At 35.1% G+C, this 17,451-nt stretch overlaps 1 protein-coding gene across 1 annotated transcript in view; it reads right to left on the reverse strand.

The window, feature by feature from the left end:
• Positions 1-6,289: 6,289 nt before the first annotated feature.
• The window catches only part of PCLO (piccolo presynaptic cytomatrix protein), a 558,031-nt gene continuing 546,869 nt past the window's right edge, over positions 6,290-17,451 (reverse strand). The window contains 3 exon segments of the mRNA XM_072653223.1: positions 6,290-11,148; positions 13,865-14,010; positions 14,625-14,759. Of these exon segments, the coding sequence (XP_072509324.1) occupies positions 11,008-11,148; positions 13,865-14,010; positions 14,625-14,759 (422 nt within the window). The 3' untranslated portion in view covers positions 6,290-11,007.

Raw genomic sequence — 17,451 nt, forward strand, 5'->3', positions numbered from 1 at the left:
AATATTAGCTTCTGCCTCCTTCAAACAAATTGTCAGATCTTGTGAGACTCTTCCACATCCCTCTGTACATCTTTCACTCAGATATGTGATTCTTACATTAATTTTCCTTTCAAAGCCCAAACTTTCTTCAAAATAAACCAATATTGTAAATAGTAGATATTTATAAAGTCTCTATAAATATTTATTTGGATATCCACTGAGTACATCAATACTCTTGATAAATATAAATTTATATCTATGCATTCATTCATTTTTCATGGAGAATGAGATGGTAGAAAGAGCAGTGGGCTTAGAGAATTAGGAAACCTGAATATGAATTCTGAATCTGACTTACCATTGGTTTTAATTATGGAGAATTCATTCTTTGCTTCACACTTATAACATGATGTATGCTTGTCCCACTAGCTTACTACAATATGAATATAATATAATTATCCCCATTTTAAGATGAGAAAAGAAAGCTGAGAATGAATGAGTAAATAGATGGATGAATGAAAGGGGAAAGGAGCATTTATTGATGTCCTACTCCATGCAAAGTATGATGCTAGGCCCTGGGGATAAAAATAGAAAAGTCAGTCCCTGCCCTAAAGAGCTCATATTCTATTAGGTTGGGATAACACATATGAAAGGTTTCAGCTTCAAGTCATATGGAAAACTCTCCAAATGCAGCAGCAAAGCAGTTCTCTGTCATTTTACATCTATGTCCATAATTAATTAATAAAATATACCATAGGAAGAATATAAAACCTTTAACATTGTTTCAATTTGGCACCTACTAGGTGCCTTGGTGCACCTACTGGGTGTCTACCTTGGACCTCATCATTCAATTCAATGAACATTTATTTTAAATGTCTGGTACACAGTGAACATTAGAACAAGTTCCAGGGAAATCCCAAATTTAATAAGATATGATCCCTCTACTCAAGGAGATTTTACTTTAGTAGAGAGTTAAGGCATATCTTACATTAAAAAAAATGTAGTAAGATCTTTAGAGAGATGTAAGACAAGGGCTGAGGCTGGACTCCATATCCTTATTCTTTTTCCTTTATCTTTATCTCTATCTTTAGGGAATTTTTTTTAAACTTCCACAAGTCCTTACAATCCAAGTCAAGTCAACTGTACTTTAAGGACTTATTATGTATTGGACACAGTGCCAAGCTCTGGTGAGTACAAAGAAAGGGAAAAAAAAAAAAACATTCATCATTCTCAACCCTGAAGGCAAAATAGGCAAAAATCAGGCAAAAGAATTATGGGCAGCCATCAGGACCTCTGTGAGCAAAGCACAAAGAAATGAGACAGATAGGAGAACAGTTGAGCTAGAATATAGAGGACATAAGATCACATTGGGTCAGAAAGGAAATATAGGATGAGCTTATGGATGGCCTTGGATACTACTTGGATGAGGACATTGGAGGTTTTTATATTTGCCTAGGAATATGGTTACCAGCAATAGTGGGAATGGAAAAGAAGAGAAAGATAGCAGAGATCTTCCTAGAAGTCATGTGAAATAACTAAATCAAGAAGGATAATTCCTATTCTAAAAATGAATAAACTCACTAGCATCCATATCTCCTGAACTGCTATTTCTCTACTTTTACATGTACCATTTTTGAAAGGTAGACTTTAAAGTCTTTTTTAGATTTAGATTTCATGACATTTAAAGTGAGATAACTTCTATTTTATGAAGTGGTTAATAGAGGAATTATGTTTGTAATAAAAAAAAAAATAAAGAAACAATCAGGAGCCACTGAAGCTTTTTGTTTGTTTTTGAACCAAGGATCCACGTGGTTAGCTCTGTGTATAAAGGAGAATGTATGTAATGATGCTGAGAAGTTTTATGGAATGGAGGAGATCTCATCTCCTGTTATCATCAGCTAAGGGAAGCCTTTCTTACCCCTTGGTTGATAATGCATATTGACAAAAGCCATAGATTTTAAACTTCAGACACAATGTGAATAATTAATGTAAAGGATCTTGCTTGAGAAAATCAAACTCTTTTCTTCCCACTGAAGTCTTTTTTTTCATTTAAAGCAGAAATATAATCTAAAATTCCCCAGGTCAATGTGAAATCGTGAAGCTCTTACATAAGCTGAAAAACACTCAGTTCAGAACACTTTGAGTCTCTTACCCACCTCAGACATTCTCTGCCTTATAGCTATTTCTGTGATAGTGCTCCACAGAGAACATGCCCAAGGGCACTAAGCCACTCACCTTTGGATTCCCTCAGATTCTATAACCTCATTTTAACTCTGACCATTTTCTACCTTGTGGACTTCCATTTCTGCGGCACATCTCTTGATCTAAAAACTATAATGAACTCAGCAGTACTACTGCCTCTGCAAAGTGCAAGTCTATACCACCTTCGTGACTAGGCCTAGACCAAAATAACCAACCCTAACCAACTCTCCACTGTATGTGGTCTCCTCTTATTAGATGTAAGCTTCTCAAAGGCAGAAACTATCTTATTTTATCCCTAGAATTTAGGATAATTCTTGGCACAGAATACATTTAATAAATACCTATTATTCATTCATTAATACATTCAGTCATTCACATAGAGAATGACAATGACATGACATTTGATGTTCTTGTTTTCTCATTCGTTATAGGAAAACCATTAGCTCTAGTACTGCACTACTTTCCAGTAGGATATATTGATTTTCATTGGGTAATATTGAAAGCAAAATCCAGTCATTTTCAAATCGGTTGAGATTTGCTAGTGGGATACATTTTAAACAACAATAACAAAAAACACTGAAGTTGAGAGCTAAAATAAAATATAGTGAGCAGTCACTGGGAATCCTTGTGCCAGAGGGAAATTCTTTTGGGAAGAAGAGTGATATTGACACAGAGGTTAGTCTTACTACAAACTCATCTGGAAGGGAGGGTTACTTATCTATTTTTGCTTAGCACAGTGCTTTGTATATGGTAAGGAGTTAGTAAATACTCCACTCATTTTTTTAGCTCTGAAGAAAGGAGATGATGATGATGATGATGATGATGATGATGATGATGATGATGATGATGATGATGAAGAAGATAGCTCACATTTCTATAGCACTTACTATATGTCAGCCATCATATTTGGCATTTTTATCTCATTTTCTATTCACACACCAACCCTGGGAGTTATATGCTATTATTATCCTAATTTTACAGATGAGGAAAGTAAGTCAAAGAGAGGTTAAGCGACTTTCCCAGAATCACATGCCTAGTAAGTGTACTTACTGAGGGTAGATTTGAACTCAGGTCTTTCTGACTCCAGGCTACTGCCTTCTTGTCCCAATAAACAAATTAACATCTCCTTTTAAAATCCTACTCATCTTTCAAGGTTCTGATCAAATCACTTCTTTCAGGAAACCTTCCTGAATCATCCCTGCTGAAAGAGAAATTTCTCTTCTGAACCCCAGTTATATGAAGCACCACTATTATATCCCTTACTGCCTCATGTTGTAGATTTTTGTATCTTCCTTATTATATAAGCTCCATGAGGACATGGACAATGCCTTTTTTGCCTTCATTGGCTATGTGGGGCTTTGGCTCTTATGAACACTCCCGGTATGTGTTTAATGAAAAAATGGATGAAGGGATAAATAAGATAGCAAGCACTTTAACCTATTCAAAATGACTGTTTTAAGTAGGTTTAGAATATATATTTTCTTATAAACAATACTTTTGCTGTTTACAAATTCATTCATTTGGTGATTCTTTATTACTCTGTTTCCACTTACACACACACACACACACACACGCACACACACACTTGTTTTTCTTTTGTTTTCAAAGAGGATCGGTGATATCATGGATGATGTCTTGACGTGGGCATGAATGGGTTTAAGTGAGACAGTTACACAAAGTCATCAGCCTCACTCTCTCTTCCAGAGTTATTGAATTCCAGTGGCAGGACAAAAGTCAGGGTGACTGGCAGTAGCCCAGGATGCAGTAGATGACCTTGGCATCTCTGATGTCTAAACAACCTCTAAGCTCTTCACAGTGCCTGGTTCAGTTGCCTTCATGGCCATTGGAACAACTTATTCTTATCTACCCAATCTACTAGAGGAAGTCTTCACATGCTTGGGGTAGACATCCCTCTAACTCTCCAAGGGTCTGATTTAGTCCCTCTGCCAAAACAGTTCACCTGGGTGTGGTGGCTGCACATGCTGCAGTTTCTTGGAGCCATAAATGAGAGTTGAGTGCAGGGAGATACCAAAGGTGAATGAGTAGCCTTGAAAAGGGCTCAGCAAGCCCTCATACTACTTGAACACCCCATACACTATATAAAACAGTGTGTGTGTGTGCTATATGTAGCTGGGCAAATCACTTAACTCTGTTTGCCTCAATTTCCTCATCTCTAAAATGAGCTGGAGAAGGAAATGTCAAACACTTCAGTGTCTTTGCCAAGAAAACCCCAAATGGGGTCATGAAGAGTCAGATATGACTGAGAAACTATTGAACAACAACAAATACGTGTGTAACCACATATATACATATATCGTGTCTCTATATGTGTATGTATGTGTACATATGTGCATGTGTATGTATGTGTATATGTATATACATACATACTACACATATGCATGTACACATACCTACATATGATCACCAGAGAAGCAGGATCTGATGAGTTCAAATTATACATCTATTTATCACCTTCTAAAATCTGAAAAACGGGTTAGGTACAAAGTGATACAAAGATAGAGTTCTTAATCTCATAACACTTAAAAAGTTCACGGAAATGAATAAAATAAAACATTAATGAATTTGGATTTGATAGGATTGATGTGAGGATTTGAGATAATGACATATACAAAACACTTTGCAAACTTTAGAGCATCTTAGAAGTGTCCTCTTGTCCTCTCGTAAGACAGTGTGATAACGTGACATGGTGAATAGAAGGCTAGACTGTAACCTAGCAAAATGTGAGTTCAAGTCCCACCTCTGACTTCTGTCACTCCTCAAGTCATTTAACTTCTCCTACCTCAGGCAACCTTACAAGACCATGAGTTAAAGAGGAGGGTGAGTTCTCCTCACTCAGGAAACCACAGGCTGTGCAGCAAAAATAGATGTGTACATGTGTAGTTATCTATAGAAAAGCAAGTCTGGTTTTTTTTAACTTTTAGAAGCTATCTTGAGGAGTGTGTGTGTGTGTGTGTGTGTATCTTGTTTTAATCCATGATATATGTAAGTGAATTCTCAGTTTTAATTTCTAAGGTGAGAAATTTTCAGTGTGTAGGCACCAGCTCTTAAGGGAGAGGATTTCTTTTAAGAATTGTTCAGGTTACCAATATCCTATTAAATGGGACATTTCAGCTTTTTGTCAATTTTTCCATTCATGACCCCATTTGGGGTTTCCTTGGCAAAGATGCTTAACTGGTTTGCCATATCCTTCTCCAGCTCATTTTAAACATGAGAAAACTAAATCAAACAAGGTTAAGTGACTTGCTCAAGGTCACACAACTAATAAGTATCTGAGTCCAGATTTGAACTTAGGAAGATGAGTCTTCCTAGTTCCAGGCTTGACACTTTTGGACGTACTGTGTAATAAAGAATATTCCTATTTATATACATTCGAAAATTCCTCCCCTACCAGTGAGCAAGGGATTTCTAGCATTTTATTTTAATTTTAAAATTTTATTTGATGATGCCTGAGAAGTATGATGAATATTAAGGAAATCAATAATGAAAATATTCATGAAGCCAAGACTTAAAACCTTAGAATGTTTCCTTACCAGAAACTTTGTATTTAAAGGAGAAAAAGTTGGATAATAATATGAAATACCTGGAATAATTTCTGCTGTATCTAGGAAAGGTCGCACTACATATTTATCAAAGGACCATAGACCTAGAACCTAAAGAAATCTCCCAGGCCATTTTGTCCAGCCCCCTTCTTTTACATGTGAAGTAACAGATGCAAGGAAGCCAAGAGACTTGCCAAGGCCATGCAGCTTGTAAAATTCCGAGTTAGGATTTGAACCTATGTTAACCATCTAGAATGTGGCCTCAAGGCCACACCCGGCCCTGTAGGTCCTCAAGTGTGGCCCTGGCCTCAAAGCCACACATTTCCCCAACCCTGACCTAGGGTTCTGGGAACTCTGGGAATGAGTTCAGTAAATTAATAGGTGAAAGAATAAGACTGCAAGACCACCTAGGTTAGTAGGTTAAAAGCATGATTTTGAATTCAAGGTAACTAAACAGAACTACAGGCTCAGAGTCACCCATGCTCCATTGTACCAGTAGGTTTTCATGTAGTGTATCAATGATGAGTAACAACACAGTTGATGTTCTCAGTATTTATTGGTTAGACTGGGGGAGCAGCCTTTATACAACACAACTTGCATAAATTCTCGAGATACATCCTGTATACAACCACAAAACCATGACGTGGATTTTTTACATAGAATGTAAACTGAGACAGATTTACAAGCATTGTCTCTGTACAATTCTCATACATTTTTATTTCAATTTATACAACTTGTAGAACAAGGCTTTTTGATGTTTCTGTTTTTCCAGAGAGATCTCAGAAGTAAAATTTATAAAAGGAAAAGAAGTTATCAAATCACCACCACTGCATGCAACATTCAATTTAGAAACATGACATTTTTTCAAGGATAAATTTTTTTAATTTTTAAAAATTTTTTTGGACAGCTGGAATGCTGTATGCTTTTTACGATAAGATATTAGCACACACGCTAGTCATCATGGTAGCACCTGAGCACATCACTGAACAAATATACAGACACAGTCAAATAATATTCACATTCACATGCTGAATGCTGGATGAAATTAATAGTCCAAACTCGTCTGTTTTACAAAATGTATAGTTATATACAGTGTAACAAATTAAGAAACTGCTCTCTCAAATGATCTAATATTATTTAAGTATTTTTCAATGATTTTGAGTTCCCCAGGTAACTTTTTTTTAAATGAATAAAATGGAACATACAGAAAACATTAAAACATATACTCTAACTTAGAGAGATAATCCATTTTACTCATTCACTCTAGTCTTTTAGCAACGGCAGTTAATCATTTGAAAGAAACAACTGGATCATCTGATTTGTATTCATTGAACATTCTCTCCTTTTCATTTCAGTTCCAAGTTCAGTCACATAATTTCAATTCACTTCTATTAGACATAGGTATATATACATGTATAGATATAGTTGGCAGAATTTGGGATAATAGACACTGTAGCAATGAAAATAAGTCCTTTAAAATATTAAGTATGATTTAAATAATAAAAAAATACTATAAACATCTTTATGATATCTTCATGAAACTAAACATTGATCAAATAATTTCTATTAAATTGGGCACAATAGCTTTTTTATAGTATAGATGCTTACGTATATCTCCACATTACTCTCACCATGCCCACTCCCACCATCACTCCTATAGTAAGAATCCATATCAGCTGGTTACCAGCTACATTACTCCCACAAAATGACCATTTCAAGATGTGTATGTGTAATCTACAAAACTTACTTCACTTATGTCTTGAAATATGGATTTGATTAATGTTACTTTGATGTAAAAATATGGGTAATATTAAGAAGCAGACCCTATATCCCTTCATTCTGCTCTTGGATTCTGTCTCTTTAAACTGTGAAATGGTAAATAAGTAGATATTCATAGTAATATCCTGCTTCTATCCCCATCCATATTTGTAAAGACTACATTATGAAGTCTTGTCTTTTGTAAACACTTACACTGTGCTTTTGCTCAGATTTCAACATGTTTTTCATTGCACCAGATCTTAAACCAAGGAACTATCTCAATATTTGATGATTCAGTGGATTTATGGGATAAATCTAAATTCCTTTGAAGAACTTGAATGATGTACTTATTCAGGCAAATGTTGTAGAAGTATATTAATTAGATTAATGAAAAATCAGTTAATCAGAGAGCATAAGCTCTGTAGCCACTAAGAAGGCAGTGGAGGAATAAATAAGTAGAATTGGAAAACCATACTGTGATATATATACAAAAAAGTAAAAATACCAAGAGCTTTATTTTAAATTTTAAAAGGAAATTGTTCTGTTTTAATGAAGGGTTGTTAACATCATTCAGAGGAAATGCATTCACGTATGAATCAGTGTTGCATAGAATAATTCCAGAACAACCTAAAGATTTGGGTCAACTGCAACTTTGGCACTCTTTGGAAGCATCTTACATACTCTGAATGGATGCCGGCACACACCCATACAAGATGAGCCCTGTCATTGAATGTACTTAATGATTTGATGGCAGCTAGTCTCCAGGAACTGATAGGCCAACGAGAATGAAAATAATTTGAATACATTTGATCAGGGTAGGATGAATGGACATCCTTTTGCTTGATGATCTCTATTATTTTATTGGTCTAAGGGAGATTGCATTTTGAAGCCAAATGACTGGTCATCTTGTATTCATGAGAACCAAGTATTAAAGATTATTGGATTATGCCAGTGACTAAAAGAGAGTGCCAAAGTTAATAAAGATTCTGTTAGATAGTTTAGCTTTAAGGGCAACTAGCAGTGACATTCTATGTCAGATGAAAAGCTTATTGGGCTACTTTCCCCAAATAAAGAATGCTGATTATAGTCTCCCATATCACAGAAACTCCTGCTGGAAATTTCCATAGCAACCATCAGCAGGACTTGCTGTCACCAAAAAAATAAAATTTTTGCAAGATCAAAATTGTCAGTGGTTTGATCTTCCAAATACCCTCATCTTATCCCTATTTCAATGGTAACTAAAAGTAGATGGTTTTTTTTTTCTTTTTTTGTCAAGGGCAAGAAGGTAGAGGGGATATTATTGGGTGAAGAAGATATGACAACCTACCATAGAGCTGGAGGACAATTGGAGATAAAATCCTTATTCTATCAATGCAAATAAGGTCTGTTGCAATGAATGATTTCTAGTTATTTTGATGGTCCATGCAGGATCAAGACCTCTAAGTACAGAGAAAACTACATTTGAAATATATATTCATATGTATTCCTCTGCAGAGGAATATTTAGTCTAGATTACAGCAGCAATTTTAAAGCAACAAATTAAGACTGAGTTGCTTACCCCTTAAATTTTGTTTTAGGGACAAAGTGAGAGTGAAATAACACATTTAAGAATGGAGAGGTTCATTTGGCTTCAACTATGCATATCCTATTTATACATATTTTCACTTCACTCCCTCATCTTTTTTTTCCAAATAGTAAATGAAAACTAATACTTTTGGATTTGGAAATATGTTCCTTTTAGCCAATGTTACGGTGATTATCTGGGGGAAGGCTTTTATCCCTTCTTGTATTGAAAGATTCAACATGTTTGATCACCCTCATTCCTTATTTTTGTATAGTGCTTTGTATTGTGCAAAGTGCTTTCAAATTTATGACCTACTTTTATCCTCACAACAACCCTGTGAGGTAGGAAGAGAAGGTATTAAGATCCCCATTGTACATATGAAATGGGCACACAAAGAAGTTTAGTGACTTGCTGAAGATTAGACAGGGAGTCATTGTCAGAGGTCACACTAAAACCCAGGTTTCCTAAATTCTAATACTAGCCTATTTTCCACTAGGGTGTACCGCCAATCTTGTGAGTTTCTCATCAATATTTTTTAGTACATGATGATGACATCCCCATTTCAATATCTTGGATACTTTGTTCAACATTTAATGAAATGAATTATCATATTCTGGTGTCAAAATCCTCACTCAAATAGAATAAAATTTTTAAACTTGGTGTTTTGAATAGTCACACTATACAGTTTCCCAAGTTCCCCAGTTATGAATTTGACCAAGATGAAGTGTGTGTGTGTGTGTGTGTGGGGGGTGGTATTGGGGGATCAGAAGCACAATAGAAAGGTGTAAGGTGTAAGGATTTTCATGCTATATATATATATAATTAAAAAAAAGATTAAATTACATAAGAGTAAGAGTTCATCCCAATTTAATTCACTGCTACAAAGAGACTAATATGACATTTATTTGAAGGAAAATATTTTTGTCTCCTAATATGTCACTCAATAGAAATTAAATCTATAGGATAATGAATTTATTTGCAGTTCCACAAAGAATAGACTTTCATGCTTCCTAGCTCATACAAGACAAGTGAAATCTAAGTCCTTTGGTACATATAGCCTATATCATTCAGATAGTCTTTTCCAAAGGCTAAATTATGGGAAAATAAAGAATCTTTTATATTTTTATGATAGGTCCCTGGGACTATTTTGTTTTGGAGGCAAAATTCTTCCCTGCCAAGTCATGCTGGTCTTCCAGGATAGTTGCTTCATTTGTACAATAAATGGTATTGCCCTTTTCTGTATTCCACTTAAGTTCTACCCTGGGTTATCTTAAATCTAAATCATGTCAACCTGTACCAAAAATGTGCTTTCATCATATGGGTTTCAAGAATGGTGCTTTACACCATGAAATACCCCTTGAGCTCATGCTTCAAGGCATAGTTGTTGTTTTTTTTTTAATTCAGAAAAATAAAATCCACACCTCTGCCATAACGGCGAGCAAAACAGGATAAATCGATCCTGCAGTAGATTACCAAAGTAAATAATCAGAGAGCCTAAGGTGCAGAGGAACTAGTTTTACACTTTAAAAAGTGAGATTTACAAAGTCAGTCCTTTGCTTTCACCTTAGATGCTTTTGCATAAAAAAACATCATTGTGTTACATCGCAAACCATATTGATCTTTGAACCACCACTTCTAGCTTCAACAGAGCTCCATGTAATCACATTCAACTTCTTTCACAGTTCCCCTTGGTGACATGTCCAATATCAACAAGTCCTCTTTTCTTTAAATCACACATCCTTTTATTTAGGATCACAAAGCTTGTTGTTGACTTTGTCAACAGCAAGTTTACAAGGTTGTAGATCCATCATCCAATCTTCCCACTTGTCTCTTTTTTTTTCTTCTGAAAGCCTAGCTAAACACAATATTATCAATCTATGGAATTGATTTGATGCTCTTTATAGAATATAATGACCTGTAAGGTTCTGAAGCCTAAACAGATTCTCTTCAATGTGTTTGAGTAGGACTGACCAAGAGTTTGTGCCAGTTTACTATTCTTTTCCTTAAATCCACTTTGTCAAGCCAGATATAAGCTTCACCAATCAGTGTCTTTTTCATAAACTTCCCTCCATTGGAGACAAGCAAAATCTAGAAGACAAAAACAATAAAAAATGTACTTTATCTCATTCTCTAGCATTCATGGCAATTCAACAAAAAATTATTAAGCACTTACTAAAAAGCAAGTCATTTTAAAGATATTTTCCTCACTGTGGAAGAAATATGAAAAAGGGGGGCAGGAAAGAAAAACAGTGATTAAATAATCCTCAGAATACTTTCATGCCATAAATGGACTTTAATATTTCTTAATATTCCTTCAACCAAACTGTACATCTTTGAGGTTCTTACCATTCCAAATATGAAATCTGCATGCTTGGATTAAAACTGGTGTACTAAAAACAATGTTCAAGTCACTTTGCCAAACATCTTGGTCCCAGATCATGCAATCTGAAATCAACTAAAATATTATTTTAATGCCAAAAGAATGCGGTGGAATCAATTTTGCAAAACTAGATAATATTGTTCGGCACTTTAATCTTCTGGGATTTCACACACACTAATTCAAGCTCTTTGCAAATGTTTCCTTGGTAATCACTCCCCCAACATAAATCCTACACTCCAGTTAAACTATATTGTGAACATTTCTGGCTTATTGGTACCACTATCCCTCAGCTGAATCTTTAGTATTGTCTTGCCATGTCCTGCTACATCCCCTTTAACTATCATTATTTTTGTGTTTCAGTCATTTTCTGTCATGTCTGACTCTTCATGACCCCACTTGGAGTTTTCTTGACAATGATGCTGGAGTGATTTGCCATTTCCTTCTCCAGTTCATTTTCCAGATGAGGGAACTGAGGCAAACAGGTTTAAGTGAATTGCCCAGAGTCCCACAGTGAGTAAGTGCCTGAGACCAGATTTGAATTTAGAAAGATGAGTCTTATTAACTCCAGGACTGGTGTTCTATCTGATGTGCCACCTAGTTGCCTTCTTTACCTATCAAAAACCTACTAATCCTTAAAGATTCATTGAATACTTGTTAATTTCCTAATATAAGATGCTGTACTAGGTATCATGAGAGTATAGTAAGGCTAGGGATGGGTTATTTTATTTTTCAGTTTGGTCATGGTATAGGTCTCATCTTCAGCATAATCCTTAGAAGAAAAGATTGAGGGCAACATCACCTAATGAGTGATATTTCACCCTTCCAGAGAACAAAGAAAATATTGATATTGGTTAGAGTTGCAAGGGGAAAGGGGAGCATATCTGGGATCAGTTGGAGGAGATGGAAGAGACCTACCCTGAATTACCTCCAGATTTGCATCTCAGGGAAGACTGAGTTAACTTGACCTCATGACTTCTTTAGTGAGGGGTGTCCTTGTTAAGACACTAGCTATTAAATTATTAGCTGTACTAGCTGAATGATTTGCATTCCCTGGTTTCTGAGAGTCAAGAAAATGTAGATATGGTGTCTTGCCATCATGCTTCGATTAAAGAAGTTATCTCGTTCTCTCCGCAATAGGAGTCATCTCCCTTATTGACATTTAAAAGATTAGACCAGAGAGATCAGTTTTATGTTTTATACAAAAAGCTGAGGAGGGAGGGAAGGAAGCATAGTCTCAGTTTCTCTGTGTTAGAGAAAGACCATTAAGGGGTGACAAACATATCTTTTCCTTCTTACCTTTCAAGACTATTTTTAAATATAAGTGGACTGTAATTGTAGTTTGAGTTAAAGTACTAGAAAAAACCTACTATTTAGGAAAAAATTTCTTTATTATACAGTTAGAATCCCACAAATTTAGGTGAAATTGGTACCCTGGTAGGATCAATAAGGTAGGCTAAGTCATTCACTCTTGAGATTTAAATTAGTTCAGTCAAAAAGTTTATTAAGTACAAATTATTTCTGTGTAACAGTTGCATTGTAGACTTCTTGAGACTGGGGTTAAGTTGGGGTGGTGTAATGGGAAGCAAAGTACAATCTTTTGTTGTTTTTGCTTTAGACAATCAAGCGCCTCTGATTGAATCTTTCCTTTGAATGAAAAGTAGGATCTTTTGTTGTACATTTTTTAAGACAACCAAGTTCAAATCTAGTGCAAAACTCAGCCTTTGAGCATGCCTAGTTTCCCTGACATGGAGCCCTCTACATTCCCAGCTATTTGAGTGGTGTAATTTCCTTCCACTGGCTACATCATCCATATGGTGGGGGCTCCATGTTAAGCAACCTAGATATGCTCATATGCCAAGTTATATAGAGATGAAGAAATAAAGTTCCAGTGAAAGGATAAATAACTTGCCTAAGGTTTCCTAAGGTAATACATGGCAAAACCAGGATTCAAACCCAGGTTCTCTGACTCTAAAACCATCACACTCTCTAATTTACACCTTGTGTTTCTGAAATTGTCTCATTTGCACAACGACTAGGCCAGTGTGTGCTGGCACTTGCATTGGCTCTTGAGAAGAGATTGTTAAATTTTCAGTGTGAGCATTACCTATTGGAAGTCAGCAAGAGTTTGAGCTATTGTTTTGCTGATTGTCAGACTTAAGAAAATGATGAAGAAAATTTTAATGTACATTAAACTTAAAAACATTTCCTGGACATATTTTTTTTCAGAGAGCCAGTCATGAAATATTTACCAGCACATCACTGATCAGGTTGGCTGTTTTATCTTTTAAAAGGAGCTTTATTTAAATATGGCTAAGTCAGAACTTAATGAACATAAAAATATAATAAAACTATTTTTAATATTAAAAAGACACATTAAAAAAAATCAAACCAGTCACATGAACTAAAGAATTTGTAGAGAATTACCTGAAGAGAATGCCCAGCAGGACTCAGACTAAACCTAAATGTTTCATTGAATGAAGGTTCCCGATCATGCCTACACACTCTCGTCTTTTTCTTGATCACTCTTTTTTGGGTAGAAATGTTGACCACATATAGTTTCACATACAAATCTGCCAATAAGAATTCAATTTGTTACATGTCTCTTGCCATCATGTTTGACCAATAATCTGTGCAAAAGTGATTTACATACATTTTTTCTTATTTCATCTTGACAGTGACCCTAAGAGATAAATAATACTATCACTATCCCATTTCACTGATAAGAAAACTGAAGTTTTGAGAGTTTAAGTGACTTATTCACGGTCACACAATTGGTAAATACCAGAGGCAGTCTTTGAACTCCAATTTCTCCTGACTCCCTGTCCAGATTGCTTTCTGCTACAAACTTTCTGCTATCTAATTGAGGAATCAAAATTTTATACTGCATCTTGGGTGAATTCTGCATGACATTTATAATCACCTTGCAATTTGCATTAAACAACTTAGGTATTAGAGCAAGTTATTCCAATTTTTGCAGAAAATAGATTTTTATTTTTATGTATCAGAAAATTTGCTTTAAAATATCAATAAAGTAAGCAATAGCAATATATTTGGTTTAAATTCAACTAACCATTCAAGTTTTAGCTAATTTTAGTTTTCATTGAGATGATTAGTGTCATATCCAACATCCTCAAGATTCCTTTTTTGATATATTGACCTGTTTAATTCTTATAAAAATGGATACCTGGTAAATGATCAGGAGATTTAAATTTGTAGGTGATGTTTCTGCACTGAAGGATCTCAACGATTAGCTGTTCTCCATCTGTTTTCATTTCCTTTTTCAGGGCAATCTTGATTTCTCCCATTACTTGAGTTTTAGCTGGAATAGGTAATGCAAAACTTAAAGAAAATGCAATGGATAGATGCTTGAAATGAATTAGGTTACCTTTCAGATCATAGTCATACATAGTTACCAGGAATTGGTAATTCAGTAACTTCTGGAAAATGTGACTGTATTTATCATTTATCATTAATCCTTCCCATAGAAAAGGAACTTTTATACCAAGAGACCCAAGTCACATTTTATTCTCATTTCTTGTAACTGAAATGTTCCCAAAGAAAAGAGGCAAAATATATTTCTGGGGATGTAGAAGTGACACAAAACGAGCTCTGAGAATATATGCCTTCCAGGTACACCTTTGGTCCTCACCATCACACAGTGTGTCCAGGTTACACACTCTTCACACTTCTTTTTGTATGAATGTGAAAGCCTGAACTTATTGTTAGCTGATATTGAACTGACTGCATTATGTTCCAGGACAAAATCAGTCCATAATCATTCAAAAGAGTTGAACAACTGTCCACATGGAAAAAAAACAAAACAAAGGTCTGAAGCATACCTCAGGCTATGATATGCAGTTGGATGAACAGTTTAGGTACCGATCTCGGTGGAAGTAAATCTTGGATAGATGCTGAAAATGAACAATGAGCTAGTGCCAGAATTTTACAAGAAGACAATGGGCTTCTTTGCCTTTAGGAAACTGTGTAGTTTTTTTGTTGTGGTTATTGTTTTGTGTGACCCTAATAAGCAAAGGGCCATTTTTTAACTTGTCAATATACTTTCAGTACATTAAATTTCCAGATTACTAAAATGCAAATGTAGAGATGGATGGTGGGCTGTAACAAATGATAAATGAGACGACAGTGGAAAACATGTCATCAGAGTACTGTTTGATAACCAGGAAAAAAAATTGGGCCAGAATCAAGAGGTTCTATGCACCATTTGTATACTCATAGTTTCAAGAGAATTTTTTTCCCAGGTTGAGTGGAACCCTCCTTTTCTCTACCCATTCCCCAGCTTTAACATTCTCATCCCCACCCCATCCATGGCAGATTTAAGAGAAGATGTGGATAAGTGTCACAGATTGGGCAGGAATGGATATATTTGACTCTAGATCACAGAAGGGATTATCTAATCCTTGGGATCATGGATCCATGGAAGTACTATATGAATGGTGCATTGAGAAAAAAGAAAAACTAAAGATATGTTGAAATACAGGAAAATAAGGATAAATGTACCCTAAAATAACTGTCACTGTAACCAGGAAAAATGACCTTATACTAGAAGAAATTTTAAATATGGTTCATAAAACACAAAGGTTTTAGGAGCCTTGGGAAAACTTAAAATTTAGTATATGACTTTGTACATAGTACTTGCATTATAAATGGTTATTAATGAGCAAATAGATTGTGCTCTTTATTCCTACTCTTGTGAGACAACTTTGGATATTTTTAGTCTTTAAGTATGTTCCTAATGGCACTATTATCCAAAAAAGTTTTGTTTCCCTGCCTTTTATGTCATTGTTGTTTATCTCTATGGAATTAAAGGGAGAAAGGGAGACTGACCAAGAATGAATCACTAACAGACATTAGGGAGATATTTGTGTAGAAAACATCTGACTGTATTTCAAAAACAAAGGTTTTCAAACAAAGGCTTTGATGAAATTATTTGTGTAGTAGATCCCACATATATCCTCTCACATATATCCTTTAATTGTCATATCTGCCTAAAGCTCTATTTGTGCAACTCAAGATTGTCATGTTTTAGTGAAATATTTTAGTATTTTAGGACAAAAAAATAATCTTGCCAAATAAGAAACCAAAGGTTATAAAAATCACAGTATTGCAGAATTAGCATGGACCTATTTTTCAACCTATACCCAAATCATGAATCTGTTTTGCCACTTTATCAATAAAAGATTAGCTAAAAGCATGGAAGGAACATAAAAGAATTCTATGCCCAGAAGCTCATTACTGCCTTAGGCAGCCCAAACCATTTCTGGAAAACTCTAATCATAATGAAAATTTTTTTTGTTATGTAAGCCCAAACTTACCTTCCATAATTTCTATTCAATGCTCATTCTTTCCTTTGAACCTAGCATAACAAGTATAATATTTCTTTTATCTAATAGTCATTAACAAATTCTCATGCTCTCCTTACCACCCAATCCCCAAAGACTTTTTTTCTCCAGGATAAATATCTGTAGATCTTTTAATCAATCCTAGTACAGTATATCTGGTTTTAATTCTCAGTATTCTGAGTGTTGTCCTCTGAACCCATTCCATTTTATCTTTTCCAAAATGTGTCACCCAGAGTTGGACACAACAGGATAAAAAAAAAAATCAATGCTACATAAAATCTCATGAGGTCTTTGTATCAAATCCATAATTTTATACATGAGGAAGCTGATTCCTGGAAAGATTAAGCACAAGGTCAAACCATAAGTGGCAGATCCAGTATTCAAACCCAGATTCTCTAATAAAAATTCCAATGTTTTCTTCATTACACAGAAACCTCTAGACGTCTAGAAGGCAGAGTGAAAAATACCAGACTTAGAGGAAGAAAGTAGAGATCAATATCTGCCTCAGTCAGTAACAGTGTATTCAAGGATAAATCAATTAATAGCTTCAGTCTCGATAGCTGTGAAATGTGGATAGTAATAGCACCTATAATAGTGGATTATTGTGAGGATCAGATCAAATGAGATATATGTGAAACATTTGGAAAACCT

Source organism: Notamacropus eugenii, chromosome 3 (assembly GCF_028372415.1).
Source record: "Notamacropus eugenii isolate mMacEug1 chromosome 3, mMacEug1.pri_v2, whole genome shotgun sequence".
Taxonomy (NCBI): domain Eukaryota; kingdom Metazoa; phylum Chordata; class Mammalia; order Diprotodontia; family Macropodidae; genus Notamacropus; species Notamacropus eugenii.